Source organism: Giraffa tippelskirchi, chromosome 14, assembly GCF_054371585.1.
Source record: "Giraffa tippelskirchi isolate mGirTip1 chromosome 14, T2T-mGirTip1v1.2.pri, whole genome shotgun sequence".
Taxonomy (NCBI): domain Eukaryota; kingdom Metazoa; phylum Chordata; class Mammalia; order Artiodactyla; family Giraffidae; genus Giraffa; species Giraffa tippelskirchi.
The window spans coordinates 34,628,819-34,654,051 of NC_137288.1; the positions used below are offsets into that span (position 1 = coordinate 34,628,819).

General features: G+C 39.6%; 1 protein-coding gene across 3 annotated transcripts in view; it reads right to left on the bottom strand.

Moving 5' to 3' along the window:
• GALNT1 (polypeptide N-acetylgalactosaminyltransferase 1) overlaps positions 1-25,233 on the bottom strand; it is a 118,310-nt gene that overhangs the window by 75,793 nt on the left and 17,284 nt on the right. The window contains exons 1-2 of one of the 3 annotated variants that reach the window (XM_081562426.1): positions 13,891-14,519; positions 5,975-6,060 (exon numbers count right to left, since the gene is read on the bottom strand). The exons of the other annotated variants lie outside the window; for them this stretch is intronic. Of the exons in view, the coding sequence (XP_081418552.1) occupies positions 5,975-6,060; positions 13,891-13,896 (92 nt within the window). The 5' untranslated portion in view covers positions 13,897-14,519. Of the gene's footprint in view, positions 1-5,974; positions 6,061-13,890; positions 14,520-25,233 lie in introns of those variants that run through there. 3 annotated transcript variants of the gene reach the window in all.

Sequence of the window (25,233 nt, forward strand, 5' to 3'; positions counted from 1 at the left end):
TAGGAAAAGGCAAAAGGATATTTCAGGTGGGCAAAACAATATGAGTTAAAATAGGGAGGCAGAAAAATCAAGGGACTTCTGGGGACAATGAACAGAAAAGTGGGGAGATGTGGTTGTGTGTTCAGAAAAGGGAAATCTCATTCTATTTGAGACATCAAGTAGAACGAGTATAACAAAGAGACTTGTCTTGGTAGTTAGCATATTTGGGTGATGTCCTCTCACGCTAAGGCGTTTGAAGAGCAATGGTCAGGGGATGTTTCCCCATGGTTTTAATTTTATCTGTTGAATTCAAATGCCAACTCATCACAACAGAACACCGTGGTTTCAGAAAATTTATATCTTTCCTCCTGACCATGAACTCAGATACAAGGAAATACACTGCCACCATCAGCAATGGAAAAACCAGAGATTCTGGAGAGGAGTTTCTGGCAAGTAACGGATCTAGGAGAAACCTCCTCCAGCCCAGAGGCCCACTTTATCTCCTGGCCACAGAGCCCCCAAAGTCTCCAAGGGGAGTTTTGTTTCACATTTTTGCCAGAACATCCATCTTAGCCCTGAGTTCCGCAACGCTGCCCTCTTCCCTTCAAATTATCCCTCTCTCACTCTACTGTTTCCTTTACTACCTTCTGTGCAACAAGTCTTCACTTTCTGTGTCTAACTTCTCAAATTCGCAACCCAATGTGGTCTGGCTTCACATCAATGAAACTTTTTTTTTTTTTTTAATCAAATCACTACCAAGGTAGTTAGTTGGTTCTAACTACCAAGACAAGTCGCTTTCTTATATTTATCCTACCTGATGTCTCAGCCTCTTAAATTATTAATATCTGGGGAACAGACAAGCTGTAAATAGAACCAAACTTCTTCTTGTCTTGGTTCCAGGGTCACTCCTTGCTCTCCCACTTTTCTTAACATGCTCTGCAGTCTTCTCTGGCTCATCCCCCTCTACCCTGGATGTGTCTGCAGGCTGACACTTCACAGGTCCCTGGGGAATCCACCAGAGGTGGATCAAGTTTTTCATATTTAAGCTCTAAAAATCTCATGAAATGTCTGAGGACAACAGAAACTCATATACAAAATAGCATCTGCACTAAGTCATTCTTTATTTTGTCCTAATGCTTTCCTTTCCATTCTAGCACAAACACTAATTTACAATGTAATATGTATTAATTATCTTGTAAGCCTCACAAGAGCAGAGACTTTATTTTAATGCTATTACTATAGCACCTGGAATAGTACTTGGCACATGGCAGAAGAAGTTAATAATTACTTGGTTAAATGAACAAAAATACCAGAAAGCAACAGCATGTAAGAAGGAATAAAGGTACCTGAAATGAAAGCATTTTAAGGATGCTGTGTTTAGGTTTAGGGCAGAGATATTTGATTAATTTAAGGCCTTTACGATTAATATTTTTTAAATTAAAAGATAACTAATGAAGTAAAAACAGCATGTATAATTAAAAACCAAACTGAAAATAAGGAGAAATAATAAAACCAGTCAATTTAGAATAAAAGAAGGAAATTTAAAATGATTTAAAAAACCCACAAATATAGAAAGCACAAAATGGCACAAATAAATCCCCATACATAGGTAATTTAAATAAAGATAAAAAGCCTAACTGTATTCATGCCTAACTGTATTCATTAAAAGTTATCAGATTGGATTTTTTTCAATAAAAGCTATGTAAGGATTCAGAGCAGTTTACAGAGCAGTTAAAAGTGAAAGCAACCTTACCAAAGATATACAGATGGCAAACAAACATATGAAGAGATGGTCCATGTACCAGTAAAATATAATTCAAACAACAAAATACCTCTATACATGAACTACAATGGCTAAAATTCAGAACATTGACAATATCAAATACTGGCAAGGAACTCTCATCCAACAGGAACTATCATCTACAATGAAGTTTGCGGTGGCTGTTCGGTTGCTAAGTCGTATCTGACTCTTTGCGACCCCATGGACTATAGCCTGCCAGGCTCCTCTGTCCACGGAATTTTTCAGGCAAGAATACTGGAGTGGGTAGCCATTTACTTCTCCAGAAGATCTTTCTGACCCAGGGATTAAACCTGCGTCTCCCGCGTTGGCAGGCAGATTCTTTACCACTGTGTCACCAGGGAAGCCCTTCCATGAAGTTTCCATCTGAGAAACTTATGCAGAGAAAGATATGCAGAAAAGTATACATAAAAGTAAGAACTGAAAATGTCCACAGCTTGTGGAAAAGAGAAAACTGCAAATCTGAGTTCAGTTAACCCCAAGCAAAATACAAAGAAAATACAAAAATACAAAGAAAACCACAACGAGAGCACATCATATTCAAACTGCTGAAAACTAAAGATTCAGAGAATATCGTAAACCAACCAGAGGAAGAAAAAAAAAGACAGCATCACATACAGAGAAAAAAATGGATGACTTCTCGTTACATGAAACAAAGGCATTTTCAGATAAGAAAAAGCCAAAACAGCTCATCTCTCACAGACCTGTATGCAGGCCTGTGAGAGATGCAGAAGGAAAATGAAACCAGATGCAAACGCAGACCTGTAAGAGAAATGAAGACTATCAGCAACGGTGAATACCACTAAATATAAAAGCCTGTATTTTCTCCTCTTGATTTCTTAAAAGAGATGGTTGATGAAAAGAAAAATTCTAACTTTATATTGTACAATTTATTAACATACAGATGAAGTTTAAGACAAAATTAGAGCAAAGGACAGTGGTGGGAGGAAATGTAACTATATGGTTGCAAGGGACTTACCTTTTACACTTAATAATACAACCTAGCATCTATTCATGATATTTAAAACAAAAACAAAGAAATGGTAGGAAACTAGAAAAAAGAATGAATTTTGTTAACCTGATAAGGTTATCTGCCCTAAATCTACAGTAAACAAAACGCTTACTGGCGAAGTGTTGGAAGCATTCCCTTTGAATGAAGTTAGGAAAAGGTCAAAAATGCCTTCTATCACTTTTTCCTCTGAACAATGTACTGGAATTCCTATTCAGAACAGTAAAACAAGAAGAAATAAAGGATTTAAGAATTGGAAAGAAAAAAACAGAGCAACTACAAAGGAAATGACAGAAAAATCCAAAAAAATAAAAACAATTAGAAATAATGAGAACTTTTACCAAGGTTGCTGGATTCAAGAATGACATACAAAATTCAACTAAAAATTCCAAGAAAATTTCTTAGAAAGACCTTTTAAAATATGAAGATATAGCATGCTCACAAATGGAAGATTTATTAGAGAAGTAAATTATCTCAGCATTAATCTACATAATTAATACATTTCTAAGAAAAATCTCAATATAGTTTTTCAAAGAACTTTAAAAGCAGATCCTAAAATCAAACTGAAGGGCAAAGCCACAAAAGATTTTGATTTTTTGTGGCCAATAAAAATTTTGAACAGCAAGGCAATGGAACTCTGACTGCTACATGTCAATCAAGCTATAGGAATGAAGTCAGTGTGATCGTGGGCAGAGGCAGATTAAAAAATTAATCAAATAGAACAAAGTCCAGAATCAGACGCCCTTGAGCATACAAATGGTACATGACAGAGGTGGCACCACAAATGTATGAAAGGGATGGACTATTTAATAAACGTTCATCCACATGTAAAAGTAAAATTCCTACCTCAAACTTTAAAAGAAAATGAGGCAAAGTATCTGTAAGTCCTTGGTTACAGAATAATTTTTAAATGAACACTCAAAAAGCACAAACCATAAAAGAAAAAATAACTACTTTATGGAAATTAAAAATTTTTAATACAACTGAAAACATCACAGACATTTAAATGATAAGCCAAAGACTATGGGAAAATATCCACAACAGAAATAATCAGCAAAAGATTAGTGGTGGTGGTGGTTTAGTCACTCAGTCGTGACCGACTCTTTGTGACCCCATGCATCGTAGCCCACCAGGCTCTTCTGTCCATGGGATTCTCCAGGCAAGAATACTGGAGTGGGTTGCCATTTCCTCCTCCAGGGGATCTTTCCGACTTAGGAATCGAGCCGGGGTTTTCTGCATTGTAAGCAGCTTCTTAATCGGAATGTATTTAAAAACTTCTCCAAATCAAAATAAAAACACACAAGTGAAAAATGGCCAAAAGGTATGAATGGGCAAATCACAGAAAAGGAATCATACATAGCCAAAGAACATGAAAATATACTCAACCTCAGTAGTATTCAGGGAAATGAATTTGACTTCAACAGATTAGCAAAAACACAAGTTTTGTTTTTGTAAGGTAAGAAAGGTAAGGGGAAGAAAGGTAATAACCTAAAAATGCATCAAGAGGAAAGTGGATACATGAACCGTATAACAACACTACACACAGTTCAAGTAGAATTATATGTATCAATTGGGTAAATAATGCTGAATGAAGGGAAAAAGTAATCTGCAGGATATGCACAGAATGTTCCACTTATACACAGTTTTAAAAGATACTAAAATAAGACACTGTTTATGCACACAAACATATAATGTAAAGACAAAATAATATGCATGAGAATAATATACCACATTCATATATGGTTAATTCTAAGGAAGAAGGGAAGGGCTTCAACTATAATGAACTTTTTTTTAAAGGTAAGAGACCTAAAATTTTGGCAAGTTGCTAGATGCTCCCTGAATATCTGCTTTCCTCTTGTCTCTTTTCAAACTACTGTACTGTGACTGGCAATTTACATATCCTGGCCTGCCACACAGATTAAGGTAGCCAGTAAGGATTAATTTTGGAGAAGGAAATGGCAACCCACTCCAGTATTCTCGCCTGGAAAATCCCATGGACAGAGGAGCCTGGCAGGCTACAGACCATGGGATCACAAGAGTCGGACATGACTTAGTGACTAAACCACCACCAAGGATTAATCAGAAATCACTGGGCGGGGTATGGGAAACGTACTGAAAGGGAACTGACTTCACTGCCCAGAATGTAAACATGAAGAACGGAGCTAAACCGAATATTAATACTAACTGACACAGAATCAAATAGCGAAAAATGTAAAGATAAGACACAGGGAAAAGGTGAGTTCATGGCTGTTCCTTGTCTTCTGCTACTGTACTTTTCTGTATGTTTAAAATCTTTTATTTAAAAAATATCCTTTACTTCTCAGATATTAAATAGGGATTCTTAAATGTCACCCATAGGCAGATGTTGACCCACAGATCAAGCCAAAATGCACAGGCAACATGTATACGCTGAGGTGGCCAAGCAGAGTGGATAAAGAATTCACTAGAAACTGGCCAACCAACCACACTCCAAGAACGCAGACAGTACTATGCTATTACCACCAGCACTGCTACTGCCAGTTTGGATAACAAACAAGACTGTAAGATCCCAGAGTCTCTTGGCTCTGGACCTGGGATGAGAAAAACCAAAAACATTTGCAGAGTAAGTGGAAATCTCTGTTGTCATTCCCTTTTCCTATTTTTCCTTCTCCCATGCATTCCCCAGAGCTCAGTGCCATACTTTTCCTCCTCCTCCATGGAATCATCTGGAAAGAGAGAAGGGGGGAAAAATAGCAAAGGACAACAGAACCCTCAAATGAAATCTGGCTTTTATGACTGCAAACATGAAGAGGCTTTTAAGAATTACTTCACTTAAAACACTGTCTGATGTTACTTGGATGTTAATTTTAAGTGACCTTTTGAAATCGAAAAAGTTTTAAATTTGCTCAACAGACCAAAATGGAAATCTGGGATGGAGGTAGGCATCAGACCAAGATAATGGTCTGAAATATTTAGTTACCATTAAAACAAAACAGGAAAACAAAAACAAAAACAATACCCTTTGTTAATCTATTACTGTGTTACAGAAAGATGGTATTCCAGTTAGTCATGAATTCTACTTCACAGATTTATTCCAGGTCCACACATTACAGGACTTCCCTGGTGGCTCAGTGGTAAAGAATTCTTCTGCCAATGCAGGCTTCTTCTTGGGTTGGGAAAATCCCCTGGGGAAGGAAATGGCAACTCACTCCAGTATTCTTGCCTGGAGAATCCCTGGGACAGCGAAGCCTGGCGGGCTACATAGTCCATGGAGTCGCAAAACAGTCAGACACAACTTGGCGATTAAACAACAAGCACCAGAGATTATAAGACATGCTCTTCAGATTCTCCCCTTAACCAGCCAGCAATGTGGTATATCAGGTTTTGTGGGGAATTTTTCCCCCAATCTGGTTTCTCTCTAACGCCACTTAACCTCTTTGTTGCTTATATTGTTTCTGCATTTTCTCTTGCTGTTTTTATTCAACTCTGGCCCTTTGCCTTTTGTTTCTGTGAATAGCTATTTTCTACCTCACTCTCTTAATTTAGTCTTCTAGTTTCACATAGCCTCTGCACTGATGCTACTTAAGATCCACACTAGGAGATAATACCCCAAGTGTATTTTCTTGTAATTTTTTTCAGCTTTTTGGGAGCAAACACAGGATTTGCTTTCTGCTCTCAGAAACCCCCAAAACCACTGCAATTAGGATATTAACCATTTAACAATACAATAGAAAGTTAACAAGGAAATTGTTGAAAAAGTCCCTGAAATAACTCTTTTTAATTCACATCAAGAACTCAAAACATTACTTCTGCACTATTTTTTAAAGTTCCACTTAATTCTCAAAATTATATTCTACCAAAACCTCTAAACACTTGAGTCATCACTCCTTTCCTTATGATACACACTGAACAGTTACACATTTTTCTTTATTATTGACAAAAATATGACCAAAGGTAAATTTTCTACAGATGATATTTCTCCATGTCAGAACTTAAGAATTAAGTTCATCAATAAGTAGAGTTTTCCAAACATACTATGTTACTTAAGCCTAGATTTAGCTTCCTCCTTACAATCATAAATTCAAGAAAAATAACTATAAAATATTTAAGATATGTTTAAACATTATCTAAGAACATAACTTTTAATGAACATAAAATAGTTTTATAGGCTTAATGAAAAGTCCTAACAGTACTGCAGGAAACAGTTAAATTTAACAGCTTTCAGTCTGCATTTTGCTGTGCTGTTAAGGATAGTACTGCCCTGCACATGCTAAGTGATTAACCAAAAAGAACAGCAAAGTAGTCTTAAGGGAGATGAACCCTTTACCTAAAATTGCAAAGATTTTGGTTTTATTATAAAGGACTCTAATCTTGAGAGAGCATAAAGAAAAGAAAAGAAAAGAAAAAAAAAGGAGGGGGGAGAGAGAAATAATAAAAACTAGGTATTGCTTTATTTCTTAAGAAGGGTTTTTTTCACAAAAACCAAATGTAACGTGTGGATCTGTTTGACTTATGAATCAACAAGCCAACTCAAACGGACACTAAGGGACCACTGGGGAAATCCGACCATGGACTGGGTAAGATGATATTAAGAAATTGTTGTTAATTTTATTAGGAATAACAGTGATACGGCTAGATGTAAAAATATTCTCACTTTTAAAAGATCCACTATGAAGACTGTTAGAAGCAAAACAGCATGATGTCTCGTATTGCTTTAAGATACTTGGGTTTCTAATGCAACATCTTAAATCAACTGTGCTACGATAAAATTAATTAAAAAAAAAAAGATCCTTGGGCTTGGGAGGAGGGTGGTGGAAAGAATTGAGAGGTGAAGCACACGTGGCAAATCTTAACTTTTGCTGAATCTGGAAGATGGAAACCAGTGTCAGGGGTTTGCTTTACTATTTCCTCTACTTTTAAATATATTACAATTTTTTGAGATATAAAGAAACAATTTTTAACTTTGTTTCAGATAGCTAAAAGCCGATTTAGAGTTATGAATAGATTTAAAATCCTACTTTGGCAGGCCAATTATCGAAACACTGGTGTTTTGTGAACAAAATCAAGTCATGAATACATTCATTCACTTAACTTCAATATAATAAGCACCTATGTACTATATGCCAAGCATGTAACCAGACCATGCGAAAATAAAGGTGAGTTAGGCCATGTCATTATCCTTAGGGAGGAGACAGCTAACATGAACATCTGTGATCAGGATACTGATGGTACGAAAGGAGATTACAGAGAACAGAAGCCACAGACACAAGATTGAGGGGAAAACTGTCTGAATGGGTTTTATCATTTTTCAGCTGAAAAAGCTGATATGTCATGAGTTTCAGGGGTGAGCAACATTTAGAGAACTGAAAGGTCTAAGAGGTCAGAGAAGAATCTGGAGAGTAGAACATAAAAGCAAAAGATGACAGAGCTCTGAGAAAGGAGTTCCCACAATGCTACATGCTACAGAGGATGGTTAAGTGATACTGGAAGCTGTTTTTGTCACGTATTTAGCAAGTTACACCAAGTCTGGTGATTTAAACATGACACTAAAACATCAGAGGGTCTCACAAACTGTGCCAATTAAAAGAAATTAAACCTTACTCAGCACTTCAGGTAAGGCTATCTCAAACCTTGCTATCAGCCACATTAACCACATGCTGTGCAAGGCTAGATAAAAAAAATACCTCAAGTTCCCAAAGCAAGAAAGGTTATCCTTTCTTTTAATGGAAATTTAGGTTGTAAAAGGAGAATGAAGGCAGAGCCACAGTTACTGAACTTTTAACTTTGTGCTAAGCACTTTCAGGACCACTATACAACAAAATCCTCCCAACAAGCCAAAGAGCTAGGAACCATTAAGCCCATCATTGAACAGGTAAGAAACCTGATGCTCTAAGGTAGGTAGGTAATTTGGCCAACACAGACTCTGTTAAAGGCCAGAACTCAAAATCAGTCAAGTCCCAGTAAACATGGTAAACCCATACATTTATATTCTTTATTGTCCACCTTTGGAAGGTACATTCATGGAATCACATGATAATGTCTTTTTTGCTATCTTAGTAATCTAGTTTGTGAGATCTGTCCATGTTGATTTATTAATAGTTCATTACCTCTGGCGCCACAGAGCAGAGGTTGGCGAAACACTATTTTTATAAATAAAATTTTGTGGAAACACAGCCACACCCATTCTATTTGTTTATGTATGGTTTATGGCTGCTTTTGCTCTACAATAGCAAAGCTGAGCGATTACAACAGAGACTGCACAGCCTGAAAAGCCTAAAATATTATCTGGCCCTTTATAGAAAGTTTGCTGACCTTGGCCATAGAGCATTACAAGAGTATACTGCATATTATTCAACTTTTATAATTTTGTCAATGTAATTTTAATTTACATTTCCCTGTTGACAAATATTTAGTGGCTATTCATTTTTTTAATATGAAAAGCTTTTCCTCTCTATTGCTCATTTATCTTTTCACATTAACATGTATGTGTGCTGACATATATACATATATATTACTGCGACAAAAAAAATCTGTTAGTTGTATGTGTTAGAAATAACTTCTATTTGTGCACTTGTGACTTGTCTTTACACAGTTTTTTGTTCTTTTAGTTTATTTATTTATTTGGCTGAGCCAGGTCTCAGCTGCAGCATGTGGGATCCCGTTCCCTGACTAGCGACTGAACCTAGGCCCCCTGCACTGGGAGCGTGGAGGCTTCCCCACTGGACCACTAAGGAAGTCCCAACACACTGTTTTCAACAAGAAACAAAAGATCTTAGTTTTAATACAGCCCAATTTATTAACCTTTTCCTTCAACAGCTGTGCTTCTGGAAACTAGTTAAGAAAGCCTGAAATCATAAAGCACCCTCTGAAGGCTTAAGTTTTGCCTTTTACAAGTTTTTAATCCATCTGGAATTTTTTTTTTTTTTTAATATGGTGTGAAGTAAGACACTATCTCCCCTCCTCACTAATTTCTTGGCTTTTTTTTTTTGGTGCCATTCCGGTAGCGTGAGCTCCAACCCCAAGCCTGGTGAAGAGTGGACGTGTGGTTATCATTTCCCAGGGAGGACCGCTCACCCTTCCAATGAAAGACAACCTGAGACGGGCAGTCCTCCTTGCCTCACATCTACTGTCCCCACCCATGCACTGTGCCACAGGTTTTTTTAGTTTTTTCCTAGTTTATCTACCAACATCTTTTAGGGAATTTCAGCTTTATACAAGGGTCTCTGGACCTAACTTCTCACTTTGCTTGATCCGGAGACTCTGTCTAGACAGTTTCCCCATGGTCACCCTGAAAACCCAAAGCTCCAGGCCTCCAGGGATCTACAGATACCAGCACCCCGGCACAGCAGCCATAATCTCATTAGCTTACCTCCCTGGATTCAAAATGTCTTGTTTTTGGCTTCTGAGGAGTTTTCCTTACTTGCTTGTCAGTTCATCTACACATTTAAAAGGCACTCTGAATATCTGATTCAGTATTTGTAATGTTTCATAAGAGGAAACATTCTTTTTTTTTACTCTCTAATTTGCCACACTGCCAGAAACTGAAGCCTCTATACATTTTGAATAGTTTGTTGCTGAGTATCCTCCCCCAGCCAAGAAATGTACCTCTACTTCTAAAACCCAAAAGAAAAATGATTCATTTGATTAACAAAAACATACCAAACACTGTTCTACACACTTGGCATATATCACTAAATAAAGATGAACGCATTCAAACACCCTAAGTGGGAGGAGAGGTACAGACAGTAAACAGTAAAACAAGCAAACTGAACTGTATCCCAGGAGCAATGGAGAGAAGAAATAACAATCCTTAAGAAGGATCTAGAGTAAGGTGGGGACTTCAACCTTAAACAAGGTAGCTATTACTAAAACATTAAGTATTTCCACCACATACCACCAATTAATTTTTACTAGACATACAATTATAAGAAATGAGTATTTTCCTCTTCTCTTGATGTGAAGTAGGATGCTAAGCAGCCTACAGATATGTTAATATTACACAACTGGATCCACTTCAAAGAAACAGAGGTACACTCTAATATTAATAGTACACTCTAATATCAATAATTGGAGATGCTGCTTAACAAGTTATTATGCTACCTATTCAAAAAATTAAAGTAAATGAAATTTAAAAATAAACTTATGATATCCAAGCAAAATAGACACTTTAACATTTACTGAGAGAATGGTTAAATGAGAATCATCCTTCATACTTCTAAAGATAATTAGGAATCAATTGCTATCACTAATTAGGCAGTTCTTCTGAATGTTAAACCTACTAAAGAAAGGAATTTGCCCAATTATATTTCATTCTATCTTTTATGGAGATGTGCCCTATTTACAACTCTTTAAAACAGGTTTTTCTCTTTTCATAAGAAGAATCACATATAAAGTTGAGTCAGTAATTAAATCACACCTTTAAACACTGAACTGCAAAACTGAGACTGTACTTTCCAGTCCTGTAATTATCTTCATTGCTGTTCTCTGTATCCCTCAATCTTCCCTTCCATCTCCTAAAAGGTAGACAATAAAGCTAGAGTTTATAGTCTATATAAACACTGTATTATAATTATAAACAATGGATGATCTCCTTTTTAATGATACTGGTAATAATGATGGTAATGGACTAATGTTCCAACATGGTCACTTTACTTTGTCTGTCAGAGAAAACTCCCAAAGGACAGGATCTACAAAACAGAGAGATGGGATTTACTTGTAAAAAAGAGAAGCTTTAGAGGAACCTGTAATCCTTCTTTAAGATAAAAAATACTAGAAACAGTTCCACATAATAACAAAACAGACCAACTTGAGAATGTTTCCTGAGGCAAAGTGAAAGTTGCTCAGCTGTGTCTGACTCTTTGCAACCCCATGGGCTGTAGCCCTCTAGGCTCCTCTGTCCATGGAATTCTCCAGGCAAGAATACTGGAGTGGGTCGCCATTCCCTTCCCCAGGGATCTTCCTGACCCAGGGATTGAACCTGTGTTTCCTGCATCGCAGACAGACTCTTTACCATCTGAGTTACAGGGAAGCTCCTGAGTTACAACAGCATTTTAAACACAGCAGTATAATAAAGCCAGCTGATGGTGATGCTGCTTATAGCACTGTCCAAGGCTTTCCTGATAGCTCTGTTGGTAAAGAATCAGCGTGCAATGCAGGAGACCCCAGAGACCTCAGTTCGATTCCTGGGTTGGGAAGATCGGCTGGAGAAGGCATAGACACCCACTCCAATATTCTTGGGCTTCCCTTGTGGCTCAGCTGGTAAAGAATCTGCCTGCAATGCAGGAGCTGGGTTCAATCCCTGGATCGGGAAGATCCTCTGGAGAAGCGAATGGCAACCCACTCCAGTATTCTTGCCTGGAGAATTCCATGGACAGAGGAGCCTGGCAGGCTACATTCCAAGGGGTCACAAAGAGTCAGACATGACTGAGCGACTTTCACTTTCACAAGCACTTGCTGGCCTCTTGCCAGCTGCCTCTCTCCTCCAGTCTCCCGACCATGAGAATTTCTCCTGTATTTGGCAAGTAGAATTAGGTTATGTTACCTTCTCACTTTGTCTGATTACATATTGGGCCCTGATTGAATTTTATTTTACCTACTCTTAGATGTATAAAGAAAGCAACTTGTTTTTTAAAAACCTGGGTTAGGTAATGTTTAATGGTATACATATTTCTATAAGGTTGCTGCAAATTTCAGTAAAATTTCTTATTATTGGAAAAGTAAACCTAAGAAAATAAGGTCTCTAGTTGCAATTAATCTTTTTTTTTTTAATAAAAACAAACCAATGATCATGTATTTTAGGGAAAACAGCCTTTATAAAATTCTAGTAGTGCATGCTAAAACATAGTAAGCTATGCTACATTAACAGCCATTAAATAAAACACTGACATTTAACTATGGTACCAAGTGGTTCAGAGCAAACACACTATGCTCACTCTCTTCACACAATGTTCTCATTCTGGAGGTATCAACTCCTTGGCCAATTTAGCAGCTTAGCCACGGAATGAGAAAGAAAGTGAATTCAGGGGTCCTGGGACCTAACTCCCAACACAGATGCACTGTTCTACACACTTGCTATATATCACTAAATAAAGATTAACGTATTCAAAACCCCTAAGTGAGAGGAGAGGTACAGACAGTAAACAGTAAAACATAAGCAAACTGAACTGTATCCCAGAAGGTAGTAGGAGCAATGGAAAGAAGAAATAACAATCCTTAAGAAGGATCTAGAGTAAGGTGGAGACTTCAACCTTAAACAAGGTAGCTATTACTAAAACATTAAGTATTTCCACCACATACCACCAATTAATTTTTACTAGACATACAATTATAAGAAATGAGTATTTTCCTCTTCTCTTGATGTGAAGTAGGATGCTAAGCAGCCTACAGATATGTTAATATTACACAACTGGATCCATTTCAAAGAAACAGAGGTACACTCTAATAACCCATACAGTAACCCATACAGCTGTAACCCAACACTGTAACCCATACAGCTCTCTTTATCTATACATTGAAGCTTGGTTGAAGATAAATTTGAGACACACTCCTGCTACTAAAAAGTTACAAAACCATCCACCTACAGCAGCAGATCTTAAAATGGCAGCAGTCCAGGGACCCCATCTGGGGTGGGGGTCCTCAAGATCCTTTCAAGAAGTCTGCAAGGTTAAAACTAACTGAATACTAATATCAAGTCACCATTCTCCTTTCACTCTCATTCCACCAGATTATATAGCTGAGTCCAGAGGATAGGGGACATATGATATTGTAAAAGACTGAATAGGGAAGAAGATCGGAGAATCCGGCTGTGAGAAGCTGGACAATGAGATGTGCACAAATGTAACACTTTCACACTTCTCATTCATTTTTTGCTTTGGAAGACAGTTATTTTTTTAATACATTTACATTAACATGCAATTGGTTTATTATTTTAAATCAATTAATGTCTTTAAAATGTCTAGGTTATCTTTAATACGATAAACATTAAGAAGTATAATCCACAAAAGAAAAAAATCTTTGAGGTCCTCAGTAATTTTTTGGTATAAAGGGGTCCAGAGAACAATAATATTGAGAGCCACTGGTCTACAGAATAAAATCCAAAATTTATAGTGAAACATTTCATACTTACATTCATTCCACAAACACGCAGCAGATACCAGCTGTATGCTGGGCTCTAGGTGCGAGGGACACAGCAATAGACATGACAGACCGGCTCCTGGCCTCACTGGAGCCAAGTGTCGGGACACAGATTACAAATAAAAAATACACAAAAAGCGTCAGCTAGTAAGGAGCGCTCCGAAAATAAATAAAAAGGATAGGTGCTGTGTTAGCAAGGGCCTGAGCAGTTCCTCTCTGCCGGGTGACCAGGAAAGGCTTTCCTGCGGCACTGCCACTGAGGAGGAGACCGGAAGCCACAGACGCGCCTGGAGGAGCGCTGGGGCCCCTGCCCCGCACGAGCTGGCCCGCGTCAGCCCCCAGTCCGCACCTCCCTCAGGGGCCCTGCCTGCCACCACGCCCAGGCTCCAGCGCCAGGCTGTCTCTTGCTTCTCCGTCTCCACGGGTTGACTCCTCTGTCTGAAACGGCCTCTGCCTGTCCATCTGCCGGATTCATACACCACTCAGGACAGAGCTCCGTGAAGGCCGAGGGTTTGTATTCCTGGGACCCAGGCGGTGCCTGCTGACACACGGCTGGGGCTCGAGGAACGGCTCCTCAACCTCCTCACACCTCCCGCTCCGCACACCTCTGCTGACGTCATCACGCAGGTGTACGTTTGTACGTCAAGTCCAGTCTCCGACTGTGGGTCCTGGCAGGCACTTTTGAACTCACAGTGCGGAGCAGCGTCTGCTTCACCGAGCTATGGAACAAGTGACTACATCACTGAATCAACTTTTAGTCTAACTATAGTTTTAGGTCTTATCTTTAACTACAGCAGGAATTATGCCTTACCTTTCTATCATCTACAGAATCTAACACATCACACACACTCCAAAAATGTTCACCAGATTACTGAATTTCACCTGCAAAGCACTTTATGAACTTCAGAGCCACTCTGTAAAAGGCAACACTCTCAAACAGGCATATCATTTCCCTTATTCTGTTTTTACCCTAATGTGCAAGTGGTATCCACGACACGGGTCTCAGCTCCTGGCTCAGCGCTTAAGCAAAGGCTCTTTGTTAAGACACCAGACTGTAGTAAAAGTCAGCCAAAAACGGAAAGTTGAGTAAAGTGGATTCAGCATTCTAGCTGGCAACTTCACAGAGCAATCAAAACAGTAAAAGATGACCCCCAAATTATTCAGTTTAGAAGGGTGTTAGGTCTTATTGTTTCTCATCAACTGAGCTGATTTCTGTTATGTGAGCTGAGAGGCGGCTCCACGAAACGGCAGCTGTCTGCATCACAAACCCCCTTAACCCCACCATGTTCCTAAGTTTGTCGTTTGTTTGCTCATGAACTTTTTTAGTAGTTCTCTTCAGTTGGCTATCCAATGTATTCTACAATGATAGAAGAGCAGGTCTACTTCACATTATATTGTCTATCAGTTTTATTAAAACATCATTTAAAATTGGCTAAGCTAATGAAACAAGATATAAAAATGCTGCCTGAAGTAGCTATCAGAGCAACATTTAAGTTTTAAAGTGATGTGACCAGCCATCATGCTCAAGAGGTAGCTGGTTCCATTTATTTCCATTAGCAGTCATAATTAAAGGGATTCTCCAAAACCGTTTGATTACTAGTTAATAAAAGTATTTAATTAAAAAAAACTATAGTGACAGGGATGTATACAGCAGACTTTCAGAAACTAACACATGCTGGGAACTTCCCTGGTCGTCCAGTGGTTAGGACTCCATCCTCCCAATACAGGGGCAGGAGTTCAATCCCTTGGTCAGGGAACTAGATCCTACATGCCACAACTAAAAGTTTGTATGTTGCAACTAAGACCGGGTGCAGTCAAATAAATAAAGTAAATATATAAAAATAAATAACAAACACATGCTGCCTGTTCTTCCATGTGCCCCACAGCAATGGAATATCCACAACACTGACACAGGCACATTCTCAGTTGTAAAGGGCTCATTATCTACACTGTAGGTTATAAATGTCCTCTGCTTCTTTTCAGTCCCTTTCCTGTGAGGCCTTTCAAGGCTCATTAGAACTCTCAGGGCATTTCCAGGAGAATAAAGAAATTTAAATCTAAACTAACAAAATTTGCAGCAGGACAGAAACTATGACAAAGATTTAAAAAAAAAAAAGAGAAACCTTGCTGGATGGAAAACTGGGAAACAATTTAGGATACAATTTTCTGGAATCATTTATTTCCCCTATCAATGCCATTATTTTTATGACCACTATGAATAACTGATAGCAGTTTTAAATTACACTGACTAAATACGCCTAGAGAAACCTTCAGAAGGGCAATTTTTAAAGGTTGAGGTTTTGGTCCTGCTATATGGTAACAATGTATCAGCATCTCATTGCATATAAATGCTATGTATTTTCATTTGTAACAGGAGGAGCCTGTACTAAATGTACACTAAGATTTCCTTGCAGGGCAAGCTTCACACACCTGTGACCTGTGGAGTCACATGGGGCCCCACACTTGGAAGGGCTCCACATTTGGTTTAATGCTCTGCTTTCACAGTCTTGAAATTCTAAATGGTTTTTAGTAAGAGGCCCCACATTTTCATTTTGCACTGGACTCAACTCACATTATATAACTACTGCTATTCCTTGGTGGTGTTAGTGGTAAAGAACCCGCTTGCCAATGTAGGAAACCTAAGAGACACAAGTTCGACCCCTGGGTCAGGAAGCTCACCTGGAGGAGGGTACAGCAACCCACTCCAGTATTCTTGCCTGGAGAATCCCATGGACAGAGGAGCCTGGTGGGCTACACAGTCCACGGGGTTGCAGAGAGCTGGACACAACTGAAGGGACTTAGCACACATGCTATTCCTTTAAATTCTAATACTCCATGAAAGTACACCTCTACCATTCCAGGCACAATGAAGATTAAAAAACAAACACAAACAAAAAAACCCCTGAAGTTACCTATGTTCTATTAGTTTCAGAATAATGACCTTCAGAATAATTTTCTATCTCTATCAAAAAGAATCAAATGTACACTGAAGATAATTCAAATGCTAGGGACTCATTCCATTTTTAAATATAAAAAATGTTAAGTATTATTTGAGATGTCATTATTACAATGTACTCCTTCAAAGAGATAATCTTAAGGGATTAATATAAGCAAAGAGTAAGCAGCTGATTATAATCAATATAAAAAATCAATTCACTTTGTCTCTTAGTCACTGCTCTCTCCCAAATGCTTCTGACCATATCTGTTTTTTTCACCTTCCATATTAAAAAGTAATTCTGAGGAAAAAAATTTTAACAGTCCCAACAGCACTTATGATTTCAAGAATTAAAATTTAGTTATAATTAGTCTAAACAAACTATGATGTATAGCAGTGTTTTCAACTTATAAACCTAACGCATAATCTAACAGAGCAAACAGAGAAGAGTTCAGTGAAAGCAATGACAGGTGCCAGGTAAAATCATCAAAGAGAAAACACCGTTTCAGAGAAGAGGTCTGAAAAACAGCTATTTCCAGATCCCATGAGATAGGCTGCAGGAGCAATGCTGTATTAATCTCAAGTTATCCCCTTTATCTGATAAGCTGACAGCACTTTAACTGATCTGAATTTTTTTGTATAAAAATTCCATTTCAGCCTAAGATTACTGTGTATTCCCTGGAGCACCACTAATTCCGATCAAAGATAGAGAGAGGCAGGCAAAAGGTAAGTAAGAAGATTTAAAGTAAAACAAAAACACCATCACAACAAACAAAGACTATCACATAGATAATGTCCAAAAGAAATCTTAGTTTTGCTAAAACTAGGTAACTGGATTTCTGGATAACTGAGGTTTGTAGTGAGAAGGCTATATGACATAAAGCACTGTACATACAGAAATATGTATATTATAAACTGTGTATATATATTGCTCTTTACTTTCTTTGCTTTTAAAAACCTTTAACTCTGCACACTAACAGGAAAGCACTGGGAAGTTCTTACAGGAAAGAGTATCTGAATTTGCACAGATGGTGCCCCTACCATGGTAGCACTTAGTTAGGGCGAGGGTGCCGGCCTTCATTTCCTGTATCTTGACGGAAGAAAAAAGCGGGATGATGCAGCCAGCAGTCCTCTCTGCCATTCTAGTCAGTATACTTCCTATCTTCAACAAGGATCTTCATTACTGCATTTATCACACAACAGTGCTACTATTCACTTACATCTCTCTCTGCCAAATTGTGAGCTCCTTCAGGGCAGGAGTCACATTATTACTCCATTTTTGTGTTTTCTCAATACCCAGGACGGTACTTGAAGTGGGATGATGATTAAAAAACGTTTTAGTAAACAGACACATGAATCTTTGTTTAGTTTAGCTGAAACAATTAGTGGAATAGGGACAAATAGGCATGAAACGAAAGGACATTCTGAGAGGTGACTTACTTGCCTTTCATACCAAGGCATCATGACAGCCTTAAGCAACAGAGTTTACTTTCAAGATACACTAAGCAGATCGTGAGGGGTCCACTGTTTGAGTCGCCTTCTGCAGTTACAGAACCCCCATTTTTTGCAAGGCACATGGACAGCTAGAGTATGGATACCTTTCCCAGTCTCCCTGCAGTGAAGTTCTAGCTGATATAAGAAGTCTTGTGCACCTTTCCTGAGGTGTCCAAAAAGGACTGGAGCTGAGGGCAGGAGAAGGGGGCAACAAAGGATGAGATGGTTAGACAACATCACCAATTCAATGGACATGAATCTGAGCAAAAGCCGGGAGATGGTGAAGGACAGGGAAGCCTGGCGTGCTGCAGTCCATGGGGTCAGACACATCTTAGCAACTGAACAACGACAACATGCATCCTCTTCTATTCTTCCTCCATCCTGCTTTGTGGAATATGAATGTGACAGCTCAGGCCACGAGGATGAAGACTAGACCCCGGGAAGGCAGAGAAGAGAGCTGGAGCCACCAAGGTCCCAGAGACCCATGGAGCTGCCACGCCTACCAAGAGCTGTCTATGCCCGGACTTGGACCCGAGAGAGAACAGCTTTTCTTGCCCCAGCTACTCTTGTTCTGGGTCTTTGGGACAAATACTCCTAACTAATTCTATCCTACAGGATATGCAAGGAACCCAGGACTCCCAAGCCAAGCAAAACAGAAGTGACCAGAGAGCTAGGCACACAGAAGCAGAAATGCAAAGACCCTCGGCGGCTAGAATTGATCTAGTCTCTTTTCTACTCTATTCTGGCTTTGTAATAGGCTCAGAGCCTCTGACTCAGTCTTGGAGGTTAAATCCTCCAGAATAGAGAGGAGCTAGCTGGTCTCACTTATCTTTTCAAGCCAGGCCTCATGGAAGCCTTGCTGCCTTGCCTTGGTCTGGTGCACATTCCTGAAGGCTATAAAATCATGACCAACCAAGAGCACCTTGGAGCAGAGACTGGAGGGGATCACACAGTTTCTTCCAGAAGATGATATAAATATGGCTGGTGCTATGACTGACAGGACTCATATGGCATGGTCAGAATCTAGCAAAAGACATAAACAAAAGAGATCTGATATAAAATCCTGAACCCCAGTTGAAACATTCTAGGGGTCTGAACCAGGATTTTACCCATGTCAGAATTCAAATCCAAAATGTTACTTTTTAAAAGATGAGGGAAAGGTCTTCCTCTAAAGAGAAGTGAAGCACCTACAACTATCCTGCCCATTCCCTGACCCACCATATCACCTGAGAGGCTACAGTTACCCTGCCCATCCCCTGACCCACCACATCAGCTGAGAGACACAGAAAATCTGTCTTTTCCAGAAACAGCCAGGGATCTGATCTCAAAACTGGAATTTCCTCTCTTGAGGACTTTTCCTAAATAACTTGTCTGAAAGTAGCTTTTAAATAAACAAGAGCTAAGAAAACAATGAGGTTAATTTTAATATCATGACCTATACTTGTTCCATGAGAGGAAACAAGTTTTGAAGCGTAAGCTGTTACATATAAAGCTGAAAGGCAGAAGAGATTTTCTATTTGTCTCAATACTGTGATAATCATTTAGTGCTATCCACTAAATACTTCTGGTTCCCTTGGCAGGCAGCTGGTAGGTTTGCAATTTTCCATCCCCTCAAAATATGGGTTAGCCATATAACTTGCTCTGGCCCCTGATATGTGAACAAAAATGACGCAAAGAAGCTTTAAGAGACAGTGCACAATTTGCCAGCTCTCTTCCTTCTGTGACAGTGCTGGCAGCACTTAAGACAGTAACTGCTCCCTCAGCTTGGCTCCCAGAGAGGGAGAAGGCAGAGTCCCCAGCCAACTAATATATAAGCCACTGAGATTTGGGGGCTGTACATTAGTACAGCATAACTCATCCTACCGTGACGTGTACAAATACAAATGCTTAAACAGTCATAATTGTTTGGACACAGCTGCCAACAGAAAGATTTGTTTTCACAGTGCTATAACTTCTTTTGATGCTTAAAAAACAGTATTAAACAAACAAATGCAGACAACTGAAACCTTAAAGCAAGGGAGACCTAATTTAGCTCCAAAGTTTAGCTGGGAAGAAAAATCTCTACTAGAAGAGCCAACTATAAGCACTTAAAAAGCTACGGCTTTAAGACTGTCAAAATGTTGGTAATTACTGAAGTGAGAAGATGAATATATGGGAATTCATTATACTATTCTACTTGTGCATATATTTGAAATATTCCACAGTAAATGTTAAAGAGAAAGAGAGATGGTGGCGGGGATACGAACAATCTGAAGAATCTTAAAAAAAACTCCAACAAATTTTTTAATAAATAAAAGTGCTACTGGTTTTAAGCCCTTGGAGAGTTGGGGTGGGTGGAAGAGTTTTTAAAACACTGTTAAAAACTTTACTGGTGCTATGTACATACAAGCCACAGAAACACAGAGCCTCGGGGCTACTAGACTATGACAGAAATCTAAGATGGCTCACTGTTTAAAAAAAAAAATCCTCAATTCCTAATTAAGTTTAACTAGATACTTTTCATGGGCCCCAAAATAGAGGATGTTTGAGATGGAAAGTACTTGGCAGCTTGTTCAGGGCAACTTCTTGTCACTGCTGACAGGAAAATTTAGTTCTGTGACATCCGTGCGTGTGTGCGTGCATGCTCAATCGCTTCAGTCGAGTCCACCTCTTTGTGACCCACCCCATGGACTGTAGCCTGCCAGGCTCCTCTGTCCATGGCATTCTCCAGGCAAGAATATTGGAGTGGGTTGTCATGCCCTCCTCCAGGGGATCTTCTCAATCCAGGGCTCACACCCACATCTCCTGCATTGCAGGCAGATTCTTTACCACTGAGCCCCCAGGGAAACCCGTGACATAGGTACTTAAGGGCAAAGCACAAACTATAACTCAGGTCCTCTGACTCTAATTGATGCTATTTCTTCCTTCCCAGGCTAGCAGACCAGCCTGGTTTAACAGTATCACGATAGTTTTACTTTGAACATCCAGCAGAAGGAATCTTGTTATCTCTTCCCATTGCAATTCTGCATTATGACATCTGCCGAGATGCCATTAGCTGCAAGTGAACAGAAATGACACCTCAAACTGCTTAAACGTAAGGAAAATTACTGGCTCACATAGCTGTTATTCCAGGGGTAGGGCGGAATTCAGGATTGGCTTAGCCTAACAACTCCTGCTCCATTCCTCTGCAATTCTTTCAGCCACGTTCTAGAGCTGGTTTCCTCGAGTTTGATGACAAGATCGCTTTAGCAGCTCAGAGCCTCATAGTCAGATCTGACAACATCTACACAAAGAGATGGGCCTCTTCCCCATGCCTTGGACAAGGAAAAAAGTCTTTCCCAGAAGCGTCTGCACACTTTCCTCAGCATAAAAGGGGAACGTGCCTATTTCTGAATCAGTCCCTAGCAAGGGGTATGGGACTATTATGACTGCCTTAGATTACTCAGGGCCACTGACAGCCACACAGTGAGGAGACAAGAAGCCATGACCGGGAGAGAACTGCGCATCAACACAGGCACAGCCAGTGATTCCTAATCTAGAGCCAAGCAGCCTCGGGAAGCTGAAGAACTCCCTCACTAACTTCCTGAACACATTATATAAGTGGTGTGTGCGTGAAAGAGAGAGATATATGGTATCACCTTTTAAAAATCTGCACATAAAGTTAATAAAACTCAATTTTATTTAAAAGCATTAACTCATTCATAATTTTTTGAACAGCACAGAGGCGAGGCAGCACACACTACCTGGGTTTGTACCTGGCTCTTGCACGTTTTATCAGGGAAGTTCACACAAGTGGTTACCCACATTACAAGACTCTTGTGATGATTAAGGAAGCAGCATGTGAAGAGCTGATATCAGACGGGATAAACTGTATTGAGCAAAGCACTAAATAAATTCTAGCTATTATTTGTCTCCTACAAGTAAGGTACTACAATGGGAAGAACTGCAAAAACATTTCTGAGGTAACAATGGTTTGTAACATAAATTTTACGTGTATAACATTGTATCTCTACCTCTATATACCCTACAGGGTGCTCACCACCAAAATTTCAGCTTCTATCTGTCACCATACAGTTGATCTCCTTTATCCATTTTGCCCTCTGGTAACCACCACTCTGTTCTCTGCATAAACGTGTCTGTTTTGTTCATTTATTTTGGTTTTCTGTGTTTTTTAGATTCCACATATGAGTGAAATCAAACAGTATTTAGTCTGACTTATTGCACTTAGCATAATACCCTCGAGGTCCATCCATGTTACTGCAAATGGCAAGATGTCATTTTCTTCATGGCTGAGTAGCAATCCATTGTGTCTATATACCACATACTCTTTATCTGCACAGCTGCTGATGGGCATTCAATTTGTTTTCATCTCTCGGCCATTGTACATAATGCTGCGATGAATGTAGGCATGCATATATCTTTTTGAATTCAGTTCAGTCGCTCAGTCGTGTCCGACTCTTTGCGACCCCATGAATTGCAGCACGCCAGGCCTCTCTGTCCATCACCAACTCCCGGAGTCTACCCAAACCCATGTCCATCGAGTCGGTGATGCCATCCAACCATCTCATCCTCTGTCGTCCCCTTCTCCTCCCGCCCCCAATCCTACCCAGCATTAGGGTCTTTTCCAATGAGTCAACCCTTCGCATGAGGTGGCCAAAGTATTGGAGTTTCAGCTTCAACATCAGACCTTCCAATGAACATCCAGGATTGATCCCTTTTAGGATGGATTGATTGGATCTCCTTGCAGTCCAAGGGACTCTCAAGAGTGTTCTCCAACACCACAGTTCAAAAGCATCAATTCTGCGGCGCTCAGCTTTGTTCACCGTCCAACTCTCACATCCATACATGACCACTGGAAAAACCATAGCCTTGACTAGACGTACTTTTGTTGGCCAAGTAATGTCTCTGCTTTTCAATATGCTATCTAGGTTGACCATAACCTTCTTTCCAAGGAGTAAGCGTCTTTTAATTTCATGGCTGCAGTCACCATCAGCAGTGATTTTGGAGCCCAAAAAAATAAAGTCTGACACTGTTTCCACTGTTTCCCCATCTATTTGCCATGAAGTGATGGGACCAGATGCCATGATCTTAGTTTTCTGAACGTTGAGCTTTAAGCCAACTTTTTCACTCTCCTCTTTCACCTTCATCAAGAGGCTCTTTAGTTCTTCTTCACTCTCCGCCATAAGGGTGGTGTCATCTGCATATCTGAGGTTATTGATATTTCTCCCGGCAATCTTGATTCCAGCTTGTGTTTCTTCCAGCCCAGCGTTTCTCATGATGTACTCTGCATATAAGTTAAATAAGCAGGGTGACAATATACAGCCTTGATGGACTCCTTTTCCTATTTGGAACCAGTCTGTTGTTCCATGTCCAGTTCTAACTGTTGCTTCCTGACCTGCATACAGGTTTCTCAAGAGACAGGTCAGATGGTCTGGTATTCCCATCTCTTTCAGAATTTTCCACAGTTTATTGTGATCCACACAGTCAAAGGCTTTGGCATAGTCAATAAAGCAGAAATAGATGTTTTTCTGGAACTCTCTTGCTTTTTCGATGATCCAGCGGATATTGGCAATTTGATCTCTGGTTCCTCTGACTTTTCTAAAACCAGCTTGAACATCTGGAAGTTCACGGTTCACGTATTGCTGAAGCCTGGCTTGGAGAATTTTGAGCATTACTTTACTAGCATGTGAGATGAGTGCAATTGTGCGGTAGTTTGAGCATTCTTTGGCATTGCCTTTCTTTGGGATTGGAACGAAGACTAACCTCTTCCAGTCCTGTGGCCACTGCTGAGTTTTCCAAATTTGCTGGCATATCGAGTGCAGCACTTTCGCAGCATCACCTTTGAGGATTTGAAATAGCTCAACTGGAATTCCATCACCTCCACTAGCTTTGTTCGTAGTATATTTCTAAGGCCCACTTGACTTCACATTCCAGGATGTCTGGCTCTAGGTGAGTGATCACACCATCGTGATTATCTGGGTCGTGAAGATCTTTTTTGTACAGTTCTTCTGTATTCTTGTCACCTCTTCTTAATATCTTCTGCTTCTGTTAGGTCCATACCATTTCTGTCCTTTATCGAGCCCATCTTTGCATGAAATGTTCCTTTGGTATCTCTAATTTTCTTGAAGAGGTCTCTAGTCTTTCCCAATCTGTTGTTTTCCTCTATTTCTTTGCATTGATCGCTGAGGAAGGCTTTCTTATCTCTCCTTGCTATTCTCTGGAACTCTGCATTCAGATGGGAATATCTTTCCTTTTCTCCTTTGCTTTTCGCTTCTCTTCTCTTCCCAGCTATCTGTAAGGCCTCCTCAGACAGCCATTTTGCTTTTTTGCATTTCTTTTCCATGGGGATTTTCTTGATCCCTGTCTCCTGTACAATGTCACGAACCTCTGTCCATAGTTCATCAGGCACTCTGTCTATCAGGTCTAGTCCCTTAAATCTATTTGTCACTTCCACTGTATACTCATAAGGGATTTGCTCTAGGTCATACCTGAATGGTCTAGTGGTTTTCCCTACTTTCTTCAATTTAAGTCTGAATTTGGCAATAAGCAGTTCATGATCCGAGCCACAGTCTGCTCCCGGTCTTGTTTTGTTGACTGTATAGAGCTTCTCCATCTTTGGCTGCAAAGAACATAATCAATCTGATTTCGGTGTTGACCATCTGGTGATGTCCACATGTAGAGTGAATGTCCACTTTTTGAGTGATGTCCATGTGTAGAGTGAATGTCCACTTTTTGAGTGAATGTCCACGTGTAGAGTGATGTCCACTTTTTGAATTAGTGGTTTTAATTCTTTGGGTAAATACTCAGAAGTGGGAGAGTAGATCATATGGTAGTTCTAGCCTTAATCTTTTGAGGAACCCCCAAACTGTTTTCCATTTCCACCAACTGACATTCTCACCAACTATGTATGAGGGCTCCCTTTAAGAA